This window comes from Carcharodon carcharias, chromosome 8 (assembly GCF_017639515.1).
Source record: "Carcharodon carcharias isolate sCarCar2 chromosome 8, sCarCar2.pri, whole genome shotgun sequence".
NCBI classification, from domain to species: Eukaryota; Metazoa; Chordata; class Chondrichthyes; order Lamniformes; family Lamnidae; genus Carcharodon; species Carcharodon carcharias.
The window spans coordinates 10,207,473-10,230,652 of NC_054474.1; the positions used below are offsets into that span (position 1 = coordinate 10,207,473).

Consider the following 23,180-nt stretch of genomic DNA (forward strand, 5'->3'; position numbering starts at 1 on the left):
TGTTCCCAGTCTACCTTGGCCAGATCCTGTCTTATTTTGCTAAAATCCATTCTCCCCAATTAGTTTTTCTAAATAAATGTCATGTTTTGACCTATATTTTTCAATGGAGGAATAGTTTTGTTAAAATATACTCATAAATAAAATTCTTGATAGTTAAGATCTGTACTGTATGCCACATCTTGGTTTTAATTCTGCAACACACATTGCAATTTTGGCCTCTGCCATTGTCTTTTTAACATATCCTCATAATTTATCTTTTGTATTGCTATTATGATCAAAAGCCTTAGATTACCTTCCACTGTATGTACCACAACTATATTATTAGCATTTTGTAACTCTTTAGCAGCTACTGGCCATATTGGTTGTTGTAGACGCTGAGCAATGATGCCGTAATATATATACATACATGCCCGAATTTTTTTTTTCTACACTATATTTTTCAATATAATCTAGGTCATTAAAATCTTAGTGGTAACATTTTGGTTTTGTTATAAACGTCAGGACAGTGTGTGTGTAGAAGTGTCTTAGGGTGTAGGAAGTATCCTCTGCTGCGGACACTTTGCTTGGTAGAGGGGGAAAAAAAATCACAGGAGCATTGTCATTCTGATCTGTGATGATCACATTTACGCTTACGTTACTGCTGAGCAGAGGGAGACCAGCATCCTTGGCTTGCACGCAAACACGATTTTACAAAGCTGCCCAAAATCAAAACACTACTGAGGTAACATCACAACGTTGGCTGAGTTTATTGCGAAGAATGTGGATGCGGGCAATTCTTGTATCTGCTTACTCAAAATATCAAACGTTATTTGAGAATTTTGATTAAAATCCGGATCAAAGGCTGACACGGGATCAATTGAAGCACCAATAACATTATTTTCTGTTACATATATTGTGAATGAAGGCTGCGTAAAGCGTAGCGCGTTGTCATTTATATCTGTGACTTCAACTCGGATGGTTTGGTTAGCCGAGAGGGAGGGGGGGGGGGGAGGGGTGGCGGCAGTATCCGTACATATAATGGCAATGTTATACTCCGGCACTTTTTCACGGCCTATATCACTATGCGTGACTAAGGTGTAGTAGTTATTGAAGGATCTATCAAGCTTAAAAGGGATATCGCTGTTGATTCGGCAAGAAACAGCCGTCCTTTATTCAGAAACTTCGTCTGTAACTCTCAAAGCAGCTACTGCAGTGTTCAGGCCAGCATAGCTGGAATCGTGCTCCACGCAGAAGTTGTTGCTATTTTAGAGCAGTTATCAAAACACCGGTGACCTTCATTAACACTTCACAGTATCCTAGAAGTGGAAATGTACTTCCGTCATTAGTTTGCACCATTGCTTCTTCAAAGTCCACAATGACGGTTACTATTATTTCTCCGTTTACCCAATTTAAGCTATATACTTCCCGAACTCTAATAGGTGTGTGACCGCTGAAAGAATAGATTACCTTACCATTTGGACCTTCGTCCATATCCACCGCAGTGGTGGTTTGGTAGAAGATTTTTTTCGCAAGAAGTTTTTTCGCAAACTGGGGCTTTGTCTTTCGCACCAAGCACAGTAATGTTAATATGGGTGGTCCCGAATTTGGGGGAATTCCTCCAGCAACCGCCGTCGGTGGTAACCGATGAGTCGATCGTTGCTCCCGGTAGGGGTCGCTCCAGTACCAGTTCAGTAATGCCAGTTTGTTCGCTGTTTGCTTTCAATATAAAATAATGTTTTGGGCTCAGTTGGTAGGAGCGGACACCTTAGTTCCAGCGTCTGGATCATTCTGTGAAGTGGGAAATTCGTTCGGAGATACTTATGTTAATCTCCCTTGTCTACATCTGGAATTTCAATCTCAACGCGATATAACTTTGACGAGCTCTTAATCACAGCTTCGAACATCAGTACGCGTGTGAGGCTTTGTTCACACAGCTCCTCCCTATTTGTTCTTTTATAAACTGAATTCCAGATTTTAATTCACGCCTAGACACTGTTTTCTGTTTTCAGACACACTTCGAAACCTGAGCCGCAATAGCCCTTTTACGGCTCACCCCAGGTCCTGCGCAATGTCGCTAACAGAGGCACTGGTCTCTATTTCTTCAGGAATTGAGTAGCGAACGTGTCCACATACTGGATATGAAACGTCTACGAATATCACATAAAGAAGGTTCCACTGTGACACACGGATATTTAGCATGGAGGAAATTCTGGATCAAAGTACTGCTAGATTCTCCTTTAATGTCTACGCCATTTAACGCGATTTGTCTGCTCCCTTTATTGTGGATCTCCTAAAATGAGTGAATTTCTGCTCTTTGGTGTTCCCTACTATACCGCTACTTGCTCATTGATACCAAAATCTGGACACCAGTCCTTCAAGGAACGTAGTTGCTCATTACCTGGGTTATCCAGGTGAAAAGTTGTAACTTGCGTACAACAGTGCTAACTCTTCGTTTTGTCTCCTGATACAAATCTTCTCGAGCCTTGTTTTGTCTATGTAAGCAGGGAGCTGATTGTTGCTCGTTTCTTCGGTACTGCTTAGTGTTTGGTGTAATGGGAGTGGTGCTGGATCTCCAGCTACATTTCAGCATCCTTTTTCTAGACGGCGACAAAAAAAAACTCAACAATGACATCAAGTACTCTGAATGAAACAGTGCCTCTATTGACGACTGCAAGAATTGTTCTGTGTATTTAAAGTTGTTCAACTTTAATTGATGTTGAATACATTTGTTCAATATATTTATTTATCGCTGAACCGGTGGAAGTATAATCTTATTAGCATTATAGTTAATGTACCTGATTGCCATTCCTTCTGATCTAATATACTCATATTACTAAAATATTCACGGCTTCATCCAACATTGGGTAACTGGACGATGCAACCAGTCTACTCAACTGGTCCTTAGATTGGAATTGCTTTAGCAGATTGTGTGGGGACTTATGTTTTCTTTGCCACATTTGCAACATCCGTGTGCACCCATGATACAATAAGTAATGATTTAAAGTCCTAAATGTTTGCTTTATCAGGTATAACTAAAATGACATAAGACAATTACAATAATTAGAAATGTTGTTTATCGGATAAAACCCATTATTTTTAGTTTTCCAGCCTGCATTCGCTATTGCAGCAGCATGACCCACACGCGTTCGTCTTATTTTCAAAGAGAAGGCCCACTCGTGCAGCTGGGGATAGTCAAGAAAAACTATTTAACTCGCATTACCAATTGCAAAGAACAAATTATGTTAATAGAAAAACAAACAGGCTTAAAACTTACGAAGCTGAGTCCTGTGACAGAAGTTCTCCACGTATATTTATTGCAAATTTTGACAGTCCAGTCTTCTATTTGGTGTAAACTGCTAAAGCCAACGTCCCCCTTAATGCGACGTTCCACAAAACATCCATTATGCATAATAATTAATGATGCTGGATAATGCTCGAGTGTCAAACAATATTTCGCTGTTTTTTTTTCTCTAGCTTGACTTCGTCTTATTTTTCCGGTTCATACAAGGTTTTTGAACAATGAAACCGACTAAGAATTCTTCAAGGGAAAATGAAATATATACAAGATTACTTTGGCTAACACTCAGATGCTCATTATAACTAACCCACCCTCGAAAGGTCAGTTCTAAATCTGGAATTGTCTATTACAATGGTTAGCTAAAGTGAATAACTTCCCTCACGAGGAGTCTGCTTGGACCTGTAAGATTGACCACGTCACTTTCAGCAAGCAACCCACTACAAACTGATCATCTGCCTATAAAAAGGAACACGAATTGGTCGTTTATCGCTTGTGATGCACGAGTACATTCAATTTAATGCAAAGTCGCTGAGTAGGGCATCTGCCAACTGCAGAAACTCGTTTACCGAATATCAGGGTATATAGAAGGTAGTTTCTTCAACACCCATTCCGTTACAGAAGTCAAATGGATGAATATTGAACGAACACCCTTACGCAAAATATGTTGCAAGTTAAAGCAAGGTCTAAAATATTAAGTGCACAAAATAGTAATGTTGAGAGGTTTTCTGCATAATGTTGTGTAACAGCTGATATTGAACATTTATGATGCATGTGATCTGGGAATGTATTTTGAGTGTCATTCATCGGCTGTTTGCATCCGACTGACGTCTCCCTTACAACTCCACTTGGCTATTCGTTGCGATTTCATCTACTCCGAGCCAACCCAACTAGCTAAAGCCCTTCCTCCTAACAATGGACATATTGAGCTTAATTACAAGTACAACTATGTGTATGGTGCATTGCTTAGCCCTGGGATCCTTGTTCGGTATTTTCCCTATGATTACTATTTGATTTCCTAGACACTCCATCATTTAGATTGTGCTTATTTGTTGGCTTAACCATAAAGTTAGATTCCCAAAAATGTGTTTCTTTTCCAGAAATATTGTGTTTCTTAACCCCCCTCCAGCTGGAGTTTCAGCTTTACGTGCTTCTAAGTTAGATCCTTGGCATACGATTGTTTTCTCCTGGGCTGGCCATTTTTCTGTGCTGCCTTTTGGGTTTTACTTCTACTTTTGCGACTGCTTTTACTGAGCCTGAGGCAGAGACCTAGACGCACTCCTTTGCTTCCTTCCCTGAATTGTTTTTAACCAGCTGTTCCGGCTTTCCCTCTATTTCCTATATTCCATGCTCAGGTCAGCCTCACAGACGTGAACTTTCTTTGTACGTGCTAGTGGATGCCCTCTGCTTCTCAGCATTCTGAGCAGGGCCCATTGAGGCAACTACTACTGCTCCTTAAAAAGAACATAAATAAATAGCCATTCCTGCCTCATCGAACTTCCCTCCCAGGATGCCTGCTAGCTATTAAACTTACTAACTTCAATGAATGCCATTCAACTGACCAGTCATACCCACCTTGGTAGGACACTTCTGGTAGATTAATAATGAATGATCCTGCTCGGCTGTTGGTCATGCTGACGTCCTAGTTTTGAGTGAAATTCGTTTCAAGCGTGAGGATACTTTAGAACTTACTAAAGTTTTTTTTTAAAAAATCTGTTTTAACTGTTAACGGACTGATCCATCTAAACTAGCATGATGGCGAAACCTCCCTAAACTTCAAGTCACACTTCATCATTTTCACAACTTAGTTGTCATCTTTTTAGTGTCTGCTCTAATGAAATCAAATGCTGATGATTCCAAACTCCACATCTGCTCATGTTCCCTTCTAAACTCACAGCCTTCCATTCCTCGAACTCATATTATGTAGCACTGAGTCGATGTCGCCATCTGACACAGTTATCATTCTCTTGATCGCTGAATAAGCCATCTCCAATCACTGCCTTGCACCAATGCCATCCCCAATCCCTTTTCTATCCCACTTTGTACATCGGCTTTTAGGTATTCAATTGCCTCATGACCTTCATATTTGCTGTTATTGCCCCCTTGAAAAGCGTTCAGCGAGTCCCATTGTGGTCGAATTCGCATTAATGTACAAATCATTGCTCCCAAAGGTTAAATGAATGAAGACCAATGAAGACTCTTTCTTGGACTCGAACGCAAGTTCTGTTGAAGGGTCATGAGGACTCGAAACGTCAACTCTTTTCTTCTCCGCCGATGCTGCCAGACCTGCTGAGTTTTTCCAGGTAATTCTGTTTTTGTTTTGGATTTCCAGCATCCGCAGTTTTTTTGTTTTTATGAAGACCAAAGAATGCTTGTTGCGCGCATGAATTAGCCAATCACCAGTTCTTCCTGGAAGGTATCAAGCCCTACCATTACAATTAACTAGCCAAAGATCGTGTGTAAAGAAAACCTCTGGTTCTTTCGCTCATCACTCAACCACCTCCTAGTCAGCTCTTGTTTCATTTCCTATGCTCAGGTCCGATAATTTACCCGGGAGCTAGTAGAATCTTTAGTAACAATATAGAGGGAATCGAATTATCTTTCTCTGAGGTGTTCCAAATGTCCCTGTTCATGAAACCAACCATTCCCCAAGCCTCCCATCAGTGTATTAAATTTTAATTTGCCCAATCTTTTCTCGCACCTTTCTGAAGTCTCCAGAAACACCTTGACTTTGAGCTCGGCCGCCTGATTTATTGAAGCCCATCTACACAATTACTTCTAAAATAGGAATCAGCTAGCTGTCATTGTAAATGATAGGCTTCTTAAAAGTGCGGAGTCCGTCCGTTTGAAAGCGGCTAATACCGCATCCTCCAGAAGTCTGTGGCACATTTCTCTCTGCAAACTACAAAGCCATCTCCAATTGTCCTCTCACATTCAAATACTTTTTATCGTGCCAAACCATGAGTTATCTCGCTTACAACTTTCTGTTCAAATTCCTCGAGTCAGGGTTTCCCTTCATTCCCACTAAAATAGCCGAAAGCAAATCCTGATGACATTATATATCATCCTGAGAATGGCGCATTATCTGTTACTGTTCTGAATTTTGTGACATGGGGTAACGACTTCATTTGTACTCAATGCCTTCACTCACTATTGAGCTTTGATGGATTCTACGCTGAAAGGTTCTGCTACAGGTAAAATTCGTCTATGATAATTTAGCCCAGTTAGCTGGATGGTTGCATTAATATACAGATTGGCACTAATAGCGCGGGTTCAATTTCCGTACCGGCTAAAGTCATCCATGAAGGCCCGGCATTCTAAACCTCGGCCCGTGTCTGAGGTGTGGTGACCCACAGGTTAAACTCACCATCAGCCGCCTCTCTCGAATGACAGAGCTTCCGATGGTCCTCTCGGACTACGGCGGCTTTCATTTTTATCATTAAACTATGTTCTTACCTACGCAGGCCCTTGTACCCTTCTCATCCTTGTGTACGTGCTTTCCAAATCTCTTACTGCAGTTTCCACAAATATATTGCTGGCATTAGGTTATATTTTCCCCCCATATCTTTACAATCTACCACTGTCTATTTTGTCAGAATTCTTACCTGAAATTCACTATTGAATAAATCTGCAATTCCCTTTGGTTAAACACTGACAATATTAAAATCATTCAACCACACTACAAAGCTTATAGCGCCTCATTGAATCGGCCCCTCGCTCAGCTCACTGGTCCGAGGAAGCAGCAGTTTGTTAAAAAACTCAATATCTCGTTTGGCCCCGAAGTGAGCTGCTGACCACTTATCTTCTCCATCACAAAGAGTTAATATTCTCGCCACTCAACATTTTCCCCCTCTACTTATACTTACACCAACTGCTGTTGAGCCCCTCATTCATGCTGTTGCCATTTGTAGACTGATTGAATCCAATGCTTTCTTTGTCCACCTCTTATCATTCAGGCTCGTAAGAAATATTCAAAATACTGCGACTTTTATCCTACCCCACAATGCCCACCTAGTTTCCGACTTCTGTCCTCATTGACCAAACCTCATAAGACACACTCTTCATTTCTACAAGTCCAAGGAGTGCAAACTTAGCTTTTTTTTTTTCGGACGCACACATAAATAACAAACAAGCACCAGATCTAGTTGAAGCCTACCTTTTTGCAGCTTTATCTCCTCTTCAAAATCAAACCTCTACAAGGTGATGACCCACAAGTTGGGGTAAATCCCTAGCGTGCTTTTACGACAATCAACTGCTTCTTTAAACCTATTGCCCTTGAACCTCTATCCTCACGTCTGATGCGAAACATATGATTAGAGACCATTTATCTAGCTGTTTCTGATCGTCCTAGCATTTTCTACCAATGCAGTCATTTTCCAAGATCTAGCACAGTTTTGAACCCTGCTCCTGCACCTCTTCTCTTCCATCCCTTTGTGAGCCATTTGGAAGTTCATTCAGCTTTTAAGAACTCTACCTTGGCCTCATTATCACCCAATGCCACAAAATTGCCGAACAAGTAGCGCCTTAGCTCTGGCACTAGCTAGTATTGTGTAAAGGTCAGACGTCACAAATATTTCTCTCTTCCTTTGAAAGCCAGCATCATACGGCGACCCCCCCCCCCCCCCACCACCTCCCACACCCCACCCCCCCCCAAATAAAAAACATAAGCCTTTGTCCTTTTCTGTATATAAAGTGCCACAATATATCCAATCGCTCTCTAATTCCCAAATTGTGATCACCTTTCAGGCCCATGATCTACCTCTATTTGAATGTTTCCAATCAACTTTGCATCCTCCATTCAGGAATGAAACATTTTGTTTGAATGTTTCCAATCAGCTTTACATCCTCCACTCAGGAATGAAATAGCCCAAGTCAAAAGCTTGAAAGACATGTTTGTGATTTTTAGTAGGCTGTATTATCTAACAATATCCTTCTCGAGCTCTGCATAATTTTTGATACGATTAGCCACAGTCTCTTCCCCAGTGAGTTTCTTCACTTGTACACCTTCTGGGACCCTGCACCCTCGGGTTTTCTGAGCTGTCTAATATCTCATGAACACGGTTATCAAGTGCTTCCTTACCTGTCTAAGTCTCATTTCAGGCTCTTGGCTGAAGATTAATACTTGCATTGACATCCTTAAGATCTGTATTCTGCTTGTTGGCAACATCAGCACAATTATGGATTCATTTTCCACGTTTATGTTGGTGATCTTCAACACTGCATTTCCACTGTCTTTCTTCACCTTATACTATCTGTGCTGTCAGACGGGCTTTCTGAAATTCAGTCTTGCAGGAGTTGCAGTTTCCTTTGGCTCAATACTGGCAAGGCCTCAGCCATTTTCTTCATCCTCACAAAGGCCTCACAGCCTCGCCACTGACTCTTCCTCCTCAGTAGCCATTGGCTCGAGTTGTATCTGCTCCTTCAAAAGCTCCATTTCTTATTTGAATATAAATTAAGCTACTGACAACAAATATCATCCAACACAAAGACACGTATGTTCATTGTCCTCGTATCAATAGCCTCCTGCATACATACCACATCCCATCTTGCCTTGAACATCCACGCATGTGTCTCTTGCAGTTTTGACTAACCCATTGATCTCCTGCTGCTGTGCTAAAGCTTTACCTTCTGCAAATTTTCGCATGTTTAGCCTCCTGTTGTTCATGGCTTCTGTCGTCAACGACTTGCATTGGTTCCTTGTCACTCAACTCATTAAACACAAAGGTCTTACTGTCATTTTCCACACTCTAACCCCATACACAGTTCTAGCACTACTTCTTTAACTCTCCGATCCTCAGATTTTTGGCTTCCTACCCGTCACTCCACTATTGACCTATTTACTATTTGTTGTCTATATACAAGGATCAAGGGATAGTTTCCTGAAACTGGCCAACTCTCCATCCCCTTCTTTATCTTTAAGGACTCCTTTAACACACGATTTTTACTAATAATTTCACTTTTCTATTTCCTTTTCTTGGATCGGATTTGCCCTTATTAGCCCCCTGTAAAATGCTTTAGGATGCGTCTCTACATTCAAGTTTATATGTTAATTCGAATTGTTGCTGTTGCTGTTGCTTGTTGTTGATACAAGACAGCAGCATTGGCAATAGCATTTCATTCTCCAACAGAGATGGTCCATAACTTAGGAATATCAACTATTCGCCTGAAATATTAATTAGGAAGCAAATCCCCATGGAGCAAAAATATCATCATAAAACCGTGATGTCGATACACAATTTCCATGACAAACTTCATTGCCTTAGTAATCCTTACAGGAATTTCAGATGCTAGGGCTAACTTGGGAGTCTGCTTTCCATTATTGCATAGAATCAATTACACTTTCAAAGTCTGATTGACATTAAATTATGTGTATTTTCCAGTCGCTAAGAGGTATGTGAACTCATTAATTCACTTGTATAATTTTCTTTGAACTTAACAGGCAAAAATTTTGATTTTGCAAAGAATAAGGTGAAACAAGATGCTTTAAAATAATTCAGGGAAATTATGATTAACAAGCACAATGGATCCACACTAACAAATCTGTCTATGTGGAGAAAACATTAACGCAATTAAACTTATCTATGATCACTCTTTTCGGAAATAGGCATACCTAAAAATGAGATGTCAACCTGGTGAAGCTAGAACACAGGACTACTTGCGTGCCAAACAGCATAAACAACAAGTGATGGACAGAGCTAAGCGATTCCACAACCATCGATCAGACCTAAGCTCTGTAGCCCTGCCACATCCAGTCGTGAATGGCGGAGGACAATTAAACAACTCACTGGAGGAGGAGGCTCCACAAGTGTTTGCATCCTTAATGATGGAGGAGCCCAGCACACCAGTGCAAAAGATAAGGCTGAAGCATTTGCTACAATATTCAGCCAGAAGTGCCGAGTGGTTGATGCATCTCGGCCTCCTCTGGAGGTCCCCAGTATCATAGGTGACAGTCTTCAGCCAATTTGATTCATTGCATGTCATATCATGAAACGGCTGAAGGGTTTGTATAGTGCAAAGGCTATAGGCCCTGTCACTATTCTGCCAATAGTACTGAAGACGTGTGCTCCAGAATTTGCTGTGCCCCTACCCAAGCTGTTTCAGTACAGCTACAACACTGGCATCTACCTGGCTATGTGGGAAATTGCCCAACTATGTCCTGTACATGAAAGGCAGGACAAATTAAACTGGCCAATTACTGCCACATCAGCCTAATCTCCATTATCAGCAAAGTAATGGAAGGGGTCATCAACAGTGCTATCAAGCTGAACTTTCTTAGTAATAACCTGCTCACTGTCGCCCAGTTTGGATTCCACCAAGGCCGCTCAGCTCTTGGCCTCATTACAGCCATGAATAAAACATGGACAAATGATCTGAACTCCAGAGGTGAGGTAAGAATGACTTCCGTTGACATCAAGGTTGCATTTGACCGTGTGTGGCATCAATGAGCCCTAGCAAAATGGGAGTCAATGGAATGCAGGGGGGAATCTCTCCACTGGTTGGAGCCAAAGCTCGCAAAAAGGAAGATGGTTGTGGTTGTTGAAGGTCAGTCCTCTAATCTCCAGGACATTACTGCAGGTGTTCTGCAAGGTAGTGTCCTCGGCCCAAATATCTTCAGCTGCTTTATCAATGACATTCGTTCCATCATAAGGTCAGAAGTTGGAATTTTCACTGATCATTGCACAATGTTCAGCACCATTTGCGACTCCTCAGATACTGAAGCTGCATATGTCCAAATACAGCAGGACTGGGACAATATCTATGCTTGGGCTGGCAATGATAAATACCATCCACATCATGCAAGTGTCAGGCAATGGCAATCTCGAACAAGAGAGTTTCTAACCATCGCCCCTTGATGTTCAATGGCATTACCATCATTGAATCTCCCACTATCAACATCTCGGTGTCTACCATTGACCAGAAACTAGACTGGAATAGCCATATATATATATACTGCGGCTACAAGAGCAGGTTAGAGGGTAGGGATTGTGCGATGAGTGACTCGCCTCCTGACTCCACAAAACCTGTCTAACATCTACAAGGCACAAATGAGAGGTGTGATGGAATATTCCCCACTTGGCTAGATGAATGCATCTCCCACAACACTCAAGAAGTGTGGTACCGTCCAGGTCAAAGCAGCCATCTTGAGTGACACCACATCCACAAATATTCACTCCCTCCACCACCGATGCATGGCAACAGCAGTGTTTACCATTTACAAGATGCACTGCAGGAATTCACAACTACACTTTCGACAGCAGTTTCAAAACTCACGACCACTAACATCACGAAGGACCGGGGCAGCAGATAGTGGGGAACAATGCCAAATAGAAGTTCCCCTCCAAGTCGCTCATCGTCCTGACTTGGAAATGTATTGCCGTTCCTTCACTATCGCTGAGTCAAAATCCTGGAACTCCCTTCCGAACAGCACTGTGGGTGTACCTACACCATATGACCTGCAGCGGTTCAAGAAAGCAGCTCACCACCACCTACTCAAGGGCAGCTAGGGATGGGAAATAAATGCTGGCCCAGCCAGCGAAGCCCACATCCCGTGATTGAATTTAAAAAATGACTAGGCTGTCGCTAAATATGAGAACAACAGGCTAGCAGTGCATTAACAATGCAGTTTTACCTGAAATATTGGGTAGTGGAAACTCAAATTTGTATCGAATCCTTAATTATTTCCTCTCGTGCAATTTCAGTACCACAGCAACATCAAATATTTTGGAAAGAATGTGTTTACACATTGACTCCAATACACGGTTTCTCTCAGTTCCCTCAATGCCCTCTCTCCGTCAATGCGTCCACTTTGAATCAGAGACATAGACAGAAGGGTATGACGCCACCATACTCGCCTCCCTCTCCCTGATATTTGAAAGGGCTATTCAATTACGCGCATTGCCTTGTCCTTTGCCCGTAGACCCTGCAATGTTTACTCTTTCATGTGTTTCTCCAATCCCTTTTTGAAGTTGTAATTGAATCTGCTTCCACCACCCTTTCAAAAATGCATTATGGATCATAACAGCTCGATGCATAAAACAAATTATCCTCATTTCATCTCTGGTTCTATTACCAAGTGCCTTAAATCTGAGTCCTCTTGTTAACGGTCCATCTGGAAATAGTACCTCCTTACTTATTTTGTCAGAATACTTAATGATTTTGAACACTCCGTTAAATGTCCCCTACATCTGTTCTGCTATAAAAAGAACGACCTCAGCTTCTCTAGTCTTATTATGTATCGGAAGTCCGCATCCCCTGCAACATACCGCAAAATCTCTTGCATTCTCTCAGGGGCCTAGAAAGTCATCCTGAAGTGTGGTGTGCAGAACTGGACACATTACCCCAGCTGAGGCCTGTGCGGTTTAACATATCTCCCTTCTTTTTGTACTGTAGTCTGTTTATTCAAATTGCGTTAAAGATTTGCGTACGTACAGAGCGCGAGAGTGTGAGAGGAGTGGAGCGACTGACTGTGAGAAAGTGCTGGAGGAGCAGTGAGGCCATTAACAAGGAGGGAGTGTGAGGATCGGCTTCATTAACAGTGAAGAGAGTGTGAGAGGAGCTGCGTCTTTAGCAGAGAGGATGCGAGAGGAGCGAGGTAATTAACAGCGAAACCGTGCAAGAGGAGCGGGGCAATTAACAGCGAGATTGTGCAAGGGGAGCGGGGTCATTAACAGGGAGGGTGTAGGAGGAGAGAGGCTATTAACAGTGAGGCTGTGCGGACAGAGCAAAGGGACCATTAACAGTGAGCTGAGTCTGAAAAAGGCACGAGTGGAGATAATAATAAAACAAAATGTGATGCCACAGAGAAACAGAAAAGTGACTGGCTGGTGAGTATTTTCTCCCTTATCTTTCAAAACTGTGTAATGTATTAGTAATTGCAATGTCTTATTGGTGGTATTAAAGTTGCTAGCAGTAGCAAAAGATAATTGAGAGTAGTGGGGTCTATTAAGCATAAGGTAATTAAGCAAAGCTAATTTATTTAACAACTAACACATTATAAAGGTGGCAGGGTGCGTGATGTTTTGTAACTGCGCAATGAGTGATCCAAGGCAAACACATCTGCACTAAGTATCTGCGGCTTGGGGTGCTTCAGCTCAGAGGCATTAAGCTGCAGGCTGAGCTGCTGGCACTGTGATGCATTGGGGGATGGGGGTGGGGTTGGGGGGGAGGGGGAAGTTACCTGAACACTTTATTTCAGAACGCCAACACACTAACGGCATCAGCAACACTTTACAATTGTCAATGGTCAGGGACAGAACGGTATGGCTGCAGGTCAGGCAGGTATGGGGATCCAGCATGTGGTGATGGAGGGCCTTCAGTCACTGACTTTGTCCAACAGGTAAAAGGTGCTTGCTACCTGTGTGGATGAGGATAAGGTCTGCAGAGTTGATGGGCAGACTGACCATGGCACCATGGTGAAGGATGCAATTCAAGTGGGTGGATCAAAGAGGAGCGTGATAATGATAGGGGACAGTATAGTCAGGGAGAAAGACACTGTTGTCTGCAGCTATGACATGGAACTCTGAAGGTTGTGTTGCTTATCCGGTGTGAGGCTTGAGGACATCTCTTCAAGGCTCCAAAGAAACTGGGAGTGGGAGGGGAAGGGCCCAGTTATTGTGGTCCATGTGGGTCCTGAAATGAACCAGGAATTATGTTCTGATAAGAGAATTTGAGGAGTTAGGATACAAATTAAAACACAGAACATCAAACATAATTGGGTTGTTACTTGGGCTTCTCTGCAATTGGCTATGGTTAATGGGGTTAGAGAATTAGACATGGCTCAAAGGGTGGCGTGGGGTGAAGGGGTTTCAATTCATGGGGCACTGGCATCAGTACTCAGGGAAGAGTGAGCTATTACAGTGGGACAGGATGGGCTCCACTTGAACTGGGTTCAGACCAGTGCCCTCACGAATCATGTAACTAGGCTGTGGACAGGGCTTTAAAGTGGGCACTAGTGCACATGAGGGCGGAAGACGTCGGAAACGGTCGCAAAAACATTCTACAAACTCATCTTATACATCATTCTAGCCAATTTTGTGACGGGAAACCTAGAAATCTAAAGCCAAATGTTGTGGTATCTCAATAGCATAGTGATATGGATAAAGGCAAGCATAGTGGGAAAGGAAGGGGCAGGGAGCTTAAAAAATGTATGTCAGTGAATGAGGTTATTTCAGGGAATTTAAGTGTAGAAAATGAAATTAAATATCCTTTATCCGAATGCACGAAGCATCTGTAGTAAGATAAAGGAACTAACGGCACAAATAGAGAAACATAATTTAGAATCGCCATTATAGAAACATTCTATATCGCCATTATAGAAACATGGTTACAAGGTGATCAACGTTGGGAAATAATTACTCCAGGGTACACAATATTTCACAAGGGCAGATAGAATGGCAAAGGAGGTGGCGTAGCCCTTATAGTAATGGATGGCATAAGGTAGTTAGCGAGAAAGGATCTGGCCTCTAAAGCTCATATAGCAGAATTGGTATGGAGGAAATTAGGAACAGCAAAAGTCACAAAGCACTGGTGGGAGTAGTTTATAAACCCCCAAACAGAGGTTATACAATTGGGCAGAACACTGAACAAGGAAATGTAATAATTGTGGGGGACTTCAATCTTTATATACACTGGGACAATCAAATTGGCAAGAATGATCTATAAGATGAGTTTGTAGAACGTTTTTGCGACAGTTTTTGGAGCAATATGAAATGGGACCGATTAGGGGTAAAACCATCTTTGATCTAGCATTGTGTAATGAAGCAGTGTTAATGAGCAATAGCATAGTAAAAGGTCCACTGGACAATATCGACCATAATGGCATTCACTTCCATGTTAAGTTTAAAAGTGGCATATTCAAATCGTAAACAAAAATCTTAAACTTAAACAAACCAATTACATAGATATGATGGGGGTACAGGTTAAGGTAAATTGGGTAAATAGATTAAAAGGTATGGAGGTAAATTAACAGTGGGAAGCATTTAGATAAACATTCAAAATGTTCAAGAAAAAGACAATCCATTAAAGAACAAGACCTCAGAAAAAAGTATCAATCCATGGGTCACTCAGGACGTTAATGATAGTATTGGAGTAAAACAAGAGGCTCAACATGTTGCAAACAACAATAGTAATTCTGAGGACTGAGGATGTTTTAGAAGCCAACAAAGGCCCGCCAAAAAGCTGATAAAAAGGGAAAAAATAGAATGAGATTAAACTAGCCAGAAAAATAAAAACAGACTGTAAGAGCTTTAATAAGCCTATAAAATAGTGTAGCTAAAGTAAACGATGGTCCTTTAGATGCAGGGAAAGGGAAAATGATCATGAGGAACAAGGAAATGGCAGAGGTATTGAACAAATATTCTGTGCCTTTCTTCACTGTAGAAGATACATGTTCCATATCAGAAATAAACGATATTCTAGGGGCTAAAAAGAGTGAGGTACTTGTGGCAAGTAATATCAGCAGAGATAAACTATTGAAGAAATTTAAGGGACTTAAATCCAACAAATCCCCTGGATCTGATGTCGTACACCCTCGGACTCTAAAAGTGACAGCTGCAGAGATAATGGTTGTGCTAGCTATAATTTTCCAAAATTGCTTAGATACAGGAATGGTCCCACTATATTGGAAGCTGGCAAGTGTTACACCATCAAGAAAGAAGGGAGGGAGAGAACAGTAAACAACGGGCTGGTTAGCCTAACATCAGTTATTGGGAAATGCAGGGATCTATTAATAACAAATTCTTAACAAAACGCTTAGGGGAAAATACTATGATTAGAACAAGGCGACATGGCTTTAAGAATGGGAAATCCTGTTTGATAAATCTAATAGAATTTTTTTGAGGATGTAACGACTAGAGTAGATAAAGGTGAACCAGGTAGATGTTGATTGCCTGCATTTCCAAAAGGCATTTCATAATGTGCCGCTCAAAATGTAAACAGGAAAAATAAAGGCTCATGGAGTTGGGGGTAATATATTAGCATGGGAAAAGCATTGGTTAACGGATAGAAAACAGAGAGGGGAACATAAGCGGAGCTTTCTCAAGTTGGCAGGCAGTGAATAATGTAGTGCCACAAGGATCAATGCAAGAACCTCAGCTACTTACAATCAATGTGAATAAGTTAGATGAAGACACAGATAGTAATGTATCTAGGTTTGCTGATTATACCAAACTAGGTGGAAAGGTAAACTGTGGGGAGGACAAAGAGATGCTGCAAGTAAATACGGACAGGTTAAGTGAGTGGGCAACAAATTGGCAGATGAGCTATGTGATAGCAAAATGCGAAGTTATTGACTTTTGTTATAAGTATATAAAAGCAGAATTTTTTTCAGAAATGAGAAGCTTGTAAGTCTTGATCATCAAATAGACTTCGGTTTGCTTGTGCAACGAATGCAGAAAGTTTGCATGCAGATGCAGCAAGTAATTAGGAAGGGAAATGGCATGTTGGCCTTTATTGCACGAGGATTGGAGAACAGGAGTTAAAAAGTCATCCTACAGTTGTACAGTGTTTTGGTGAGATCACATCTGCTATGTGCAGTTTTGGTCTTCACATTTAAGAAAGGATATACGTGAACTGGAGGCAGTAGAGCAAATGTAAATTGAAGTGAAGTGAGAGTGACTGCCCTTGACATCAAGGCAGCATTTGACCAAGTGTGGCTTCAAGGAGCCCGATGAAAACTGGAGTCAATGGGAACCAGGGGGAAAACTCTCCGCTGGCTGGATTCATATCTAGCACAAAGGATGATGCTTGTGATTGTTGGAGGTCATTAATCTCAGTTCCAAGATATCACTGCAGGAGTTCCTCAGGGTAGTGTCCTAGGCCCTGCCAGCTTCAGCTGCTTCATCAGTGACCTTCCTTCCATCAGAAAGTCAGAAGTGGCGATGTTTGCACAATATTCAGCACCATTCACAACTCCTCAGATACTGAATCTGTCCATGTCCAAATGCAGCAAGACCTGGACAATATCCAGGCTTGAACTGACAAGGGACAAGTAATATTCACGTTACACAAGTGCCAGGCAATGGCAACCTGTAACAAGAGAGAATCTAACAATCGCCCCTAGAAACCCAATTGCATTGGCATTGCCGAATCCCCCACTATCAACAACCTCGGGCTTATCATTAACCAGAAACTGAATTGGACTAGCCATATAAATACTGCCGCTACAAGAGCAGGTCAGAGACTAGGAATGTTGCAGCAAGTAACTCACCTCCTGACTCCCCAAACCTGTCCACCATCTACAAGGCACAAGTCAGGGGTGTGATGACATACTCTCCACTTGCTTGGATGAGTGCAGCTCCAACAGCACTCAAGAAGCTTGACAAAATGCAGAACAAAGCAACCTGCTTGACTGGCACCCAATCCACAAATATTTACTCCCACCACCAACAAACAGTGGCTGCAGTATGTACCATCTACAAGACACGTTGTAGAAACTCAGATAGTCTCCTTAGACAGCACCTTCCAAACCCACGACCACTACCATCTAGAAGGACAAGTGCAGCAGACAAATGGGAACACCATCACCTGGAAGTTCCCCTCCAAGCCACCCACTATCCTGACTGTGAAATATATCACTGTTCCTTCACTGTCACTAGGTCAAAATCCTGGAATTCCTTCCCAACCAGCACTATTGGTGAGCTACATGACATGGACTGCAGCGGCTGAAGACGGAAGCTCACCACTACCTTCTCAAGGGCAATTAGGGATGGGCAATAAACACCCACATCCCATAAATGAATTTCAATATTGATCCCTGGATGAGGGGGTTGCCCTACGATGAGCAGCTGGGTAAATTTGGCCTATGTTCTCTCGAGTTCAAAAGAATGAGAGGCAACCTCATTGAAACCTATAAAGTTCTGGTGGGGCTTAACAGGATGGATGCTAAGAGATTATTTCCGTTGGTGGGGGAATCTAAAACACGGGGGCACAGTCTCAGGGTAAGGGGTCTATCGTTTAGGACTGAGATGAGGAGAAATATCTTCACTCAAAGGGTTGTGAATCTTTGGAATTCTCTACCCAAGAGGGTTGTAGGTGTTCCTTCGTTGAATACATTTACGTCTGGGATAGACCGATCTTTAGTCTCAGGGAATTAAGGATATAGTGAGCGGGAGGGAAAACGGGTTGAAGCCCAAGACCAGCCATGAACTTATTGAGTGGCGGAGCAGGCTCGACGGGCAGTGTGGCCTACTCCTGCTCCTATTTTTCATCTCTTTATGTAAACACCTAGGTCTCTCTGTCCCTGTATGCCATTAAGAAATGTACCGTTTAATTCATGTTGTCTGATCGCATTCATCCTAACAACTTGCGATACTTCACACTTTCGTACTCTCTCTCCCGCTGTGCTACTTTATCAAAAACATTCTGAAAGTCTATATACACAGCATCAAGCACATTACCTTCATCGTGCCTCTCCACTACTTCATCGATGTACTCAATTAAGTTAGTCAAACACTATTTGTTTTTATAAATATGCGCTGCAAGTAATTTATTCATTCGTATTTCTCGAAGTGGCAATTAATTTTGCCTCTGATTATTGATTCCACAGCGTTCCCTACCACGCACGTTAGGCTGATTTCTGCCTAGCTACTAGGTTTCCTTTTGTGAACAGGTATGTAATACTTGCAATCCTCTAGTTATCTAATATTTAATGAAGGTTGGAAGGCTGTGGCCAGATCCTTAACTATCTACACTGCTACCATTAGCAAACTAGGATGCACCCCATGTCGGCAGAGGGACTTTTCTACTTTGAGCGCTGCAAACCTTTTACGTTTCTCCTCTGTATTTTAATCCCATGTAATTGCTATATTTCCTCTTCGTGTACTATCATTTTTGCAGCATAGTTTCCGCCATGAGACACGTAAAATGTTTGCAGCGCCCAAAGTAGAAAGGCCCCTCGGTCTGGATGGGATGGCTCCTAGTTTGCTAAAGAAGTAGTGCAGATATCTAGGGTTCTGGCCACAAAGTTCCAAACTTCATTAAATATTAGGGAACTGGAGGATTCCTAAAATTACAAACCTGTTCAAAAAAGGAGTGAAATCCCTGGTAGCTAGATGCAAACTATTCACTTGACAGCTGAATTATGCCCTCTGTTTCTGCAGAAGATATCTTGTATAGCCCAAATCTGCCTCACTCTTCCTTTGGCGGCTCCTTACCATTTATTGTTACAATTTGTGCTCCTTTTTTGTTGCCCACTAATTTATACGCATGCACTGTCTTTGGCCTTATTCCTTTTCTCTATTCTCCTTTGTAATTTCCACATTCAGCTTGGCCCTCCCCTCTATTATTCGATGGACATTTATCATTAGCCGTGCCTTTGCGCTTCGTTTTAATCTTTTTGCTTGTGGTGACCCAGGAAGCCTTTGCTTCGGATGCTCTTCCCTTTGTCGCTTGGGACCGTGTATCATAGCGCTAACTATCCCCTCTTTGAAGGTCTTCCATTGCTCATTTGTTGTTTTGTCCGCCGTTTCTTGGCTCCAATATACTTGCAGCAGCTTCCTTTACAAATTACTGAAATTAACTCTCATCTAGGTTCTCTATTCACCCCCTTACACTTACCTATTTATTCCCTTTCATTGCTAAGTTAGTTTGCCTTAGGAGTGCCTTCTTGCCACTTACGCTCCTCGCATCTGAGAAGTACCAAGTCTTGATTTTCCCTGCCCATTGCTGCATTCCTTTTTCCAGTGGATCCTTTCCCGTTCTTATTGGTGATCAAATGATTTATCAATCGTAAAAATATCTGTAGTAAGTACTAAATAAGTAATGCAAGTGTTGAAATAATATTTTATTCGCAATCGTGCTAAATATTTAAACGATAAATTCGCCATATTTGTTTCCTTTGCTTAGAAAATGGGACGTCAGCTATATAACTCGGTAGGCAAGCGTACATTATTAGCTTCGGTTCAATAGTGAATGTTTGCTAAGTGAAATTGGACATTTTGATACTGATGTACTCACCTCCTGAATTGTAGTGGTTTCTTTGTTCGCAGGTTTTGATGCGTTTCTGTGTTCTGCAGCCACACAGGTTCCAGTTCTGATATAAATTATTGGTGCGGACGAGCCATGTAACTTTATGAAATCACTCATAGCTGAATCAGGGCCCACTTCATAGAGAAATGATTGTGGGAAGGAATCGCTTTCGTATGCATCCGTATAACCTAGTGGTACCTGAAGATTCACCCTAACCTTCTGAATTCCACGTAACGAACCCCTTCTGGAAAAGTACGTCACGTTCCAGCAACAACTATTAATTTTCCTTCCGCCTCTGTGAACCTTAATACTGAGTATTACAATAGCCAAAAGCAAGATGAACGAAGTTATGCCGAACGAAATGATTAAACAAAAGTTTAGATCTGACTTCCATGGCCCAGATGTCCATAACAAACCGATACTGGATGCATTTTCGGTGTCACCATGCAGCACTGATACATTGATGGTGACTGTAGATGAAAGGGATGGGGTTCCACCGTCTTTCACCAGAATCACGATTTTTTGCCTGAGTGGATCTTTCTGCTCCAAGAGGCGAATAGTCCAAATTTCCCCTGTTTCAGGAGCCACAATGAACAGACTTTCATCAGTGGGCTGAAGAATGTGATAGGAAATTTGGGCGTTCTGTCCAGAATCGGCATCGCTGGCTGTTACTTTTGCAAGCAAGTAACCCGAATTGGCAGTTTTAGGCATCGTGTCCTCTGCTGCGGATCCTTCTCTTGGCAAAGGTGACAAGACCACAGGGGCATTGTCATTCTGATCTGTGATGATGACATTCACAGTTGCGTTGCTACCTAGCGGGGTGAATCCAGCATCCTTTACTTCCACATGGACTTGAAACGTTTTAATTTGCTCGTAATCGAACGACTTTTCTGCGTAGATCGCACCACTGGCTGAATTTATTGAGACAAAACTCATTATAGACAAACCATGAACGAGGCTGTCCAAAATGTTATAGCTTAATTTACCGTTTTGGCTGTAATCTGGATCAAACGCTGACACAGAACCGATAGAAAAGCCCATAGCATTATTTTCCATCACATACATGGTAAACGAAGGCTGCGTAAAGCGCGGCGCGTTGTCATTTATGTCGGAGACTTGAACTGGGATGGTTTTGTTGGTCTGGAGCGGAGGGGAACCTCCATCCTCGCATGTAACAGTAATGTTATACTCAGGATTTGTTTCACGATCTATGACACTCATAGTGACCACTGCGTAATAATTATTAAACGAACTATCAAGCTTAAAGGGACTGTTTTGTCTGACACGACAGGAAACCTCTCCTTTCTCGTCAGAGTCCGCATCGATTACTTTTATAAGAATTACTGCAGTCCCTGGAGGAGCTTGCTCTCGAAGCGGATTGAATGTGGAGGCTACTGTTATTTCAGGAGCATTATCATTAACATCGGTAACGTTGACCATAACTTTACAGTATGCGGCAACAGCCACTGATCCACGGTCTTTAGCTTGGACAGATATGGCATAATCATGGGCTTCTTCAAAATCCAGGCTGCCAATTACTTTTATTTCTCCACTTCCCGCGTCCACTCTAAATCGTCTACGTATTGTACTGGGAGTGTTGTCGCTAAAATAATAGACTACCTCACCATTCAGGCCTTCGTCCATATCAACGGCCTTGACTTGCAATATCAACAGGCCTGACGGTACATCTTCTGGGATCGTGACCTGATAGACATCCTGTTCGAAAACTGGTGCATTGTCGTTCACATCAACTACTGTGATGGCAAAGCGTGTGGTTCCGGTCCTGCGAGGCGTTCCTCCATCAATCGCCTTCAGCGTTAACTGATGAATGGGTTGCTGTTCTCGGTCCAGTGATCGCCCAAGAACTAGAATTGGCGTGTCTGTTTGCTCCTTATTGGTTTGCAGATCCAAAATGAAATGTTCATTGCGGCTGAGTTCATAGGTGCGGACACTGTTGGTCCCGGCATCCGGGTCATTCGCGTTCTGAAGCCTGAAGCGCGCTCCGGGCGACGTCATTTCTGAGATTTCGAAGCTGAATTCTCTTCTATCGAATATGGGCGAATTGTCATTTATATCAGTAATCTCTATTTCAACACGATATAGCTTTACCGGATTTTCAGTCACAGCGTCCAACCTCATTACACAGACAAGGTCCTGATGGCAATGCTGTTCCCTGTCTATTTTTTTGTTTATGACCAATGTTCCTGTTTTAAAATTCACGTCCAGATATTTCAATTTCTGTTCAGATATAATCCGAAACTTGTGAGCCGCAAGCTGAGCAGCGTCTAACCCCAAATCCCGAGCAATGTCGCCGACAAAGGCACCAGGCTCTAATTCTTCGGGAATGGAGTAACGAATATCTGCGCAAATTGAATCAGAAGCGTACAAAAGTATTCCACAAAGAATGTGCCACATTGAAAACGGGTAATTAATGACATCGCCCATTTCTGAACGAAAATGGCAAAACTAAACGATTATCAGTTGAATGAAATTTTCAACCACATTTCCTATTATTTGGAGACTGGTGTTATTCATACCTTGTTGTTCGAGATTGAACGCTCCGTTTTGTGCAATGATGAACTGCTTAGGTTAGAATCGCCATAAGTTAATAAAAATCCGTCAAGGCCTAATGGAGGACACCGAAAAATGTGTATTATCTGTTCTCCGGCATTGCGCAGCGTTTTGCTTCATAGGAGTGGCATTGGATCTCCAGCGACATTTCATCTCCTCATTGGGTAGACAGCGACACAAAGAGCCGCAACCAATAATAGCACCTCACACTCTTAAAGCATTCATGCCGATGCGGAACCTGGCAGGATGATTTTTTAAATTTAATCTTGAACAACTTTAAATCACATGCCCTGACAAATCGTATATTTTTCGTTTGGTTTTACTGAAAACTTACTGTTGATGTGTATTAGGACTTTCCTCGCACAATCTA

General features: G+C 42.2%; 1 protein-coding gene across 1 annotated transcript; it reads right to left on the minus strand.

The window, feature by feature from the left end:
• Nucleotides 1–1,239: 1,239 nt before the first annotated feature.
• LOC121281388 (protocadherin gamma-A11-like) lies at nucleotides 1,240–22,684 on the minus strand. Its single transcript, XM_041194331.1, has 4 exons — nucleotides 20,228–22,684; nucleotides 8,900–9,021; nucleotides 2,378–2,576; nucleotides 1,240–1,695 (listed from the first exon to the last, which is right to left on the minus strand). The coding sequence occupies exons 1-4, from the start codon at nucleotides 22,682–22,684 to the stop codon at nucleotides 1,240–1,242; spliced, it is 3,234 nt and encodes a 1,077-aa protein (XP_041050265.1).
• Between the last annotated feature and the right edge of the window lie 496 nt (nucleotides 22,685–23,180).

What these genes read in the sequence shown, in the direction of transcription:
- LOC121281388 (XM_041194331.1), bottom strand. Translation starts at nt 22,684, where the DNA reads ATGGGCGATGTCATTAATTACCCGTTTTCAATGTGGCACATTCTTTGT. An exon ending in AAACCACTACAATTCAGGAG is followed by an intron (nt 9,022 to 20,227) that starts GTGAGTACATCA and finishes GTATGGGGTTAG; the next exon opens with AGTGTGGAAAATGACAGTAA. An exon ending in CATGCGAAAATTTGCAGAAG is followed by an intron (nt 2,577 to 8,899) that starts GTAAAGCTTTAG and finishes GTCGCCGTCTAG; the next exon opens with AAAAAGGATGCTGAAATGTA.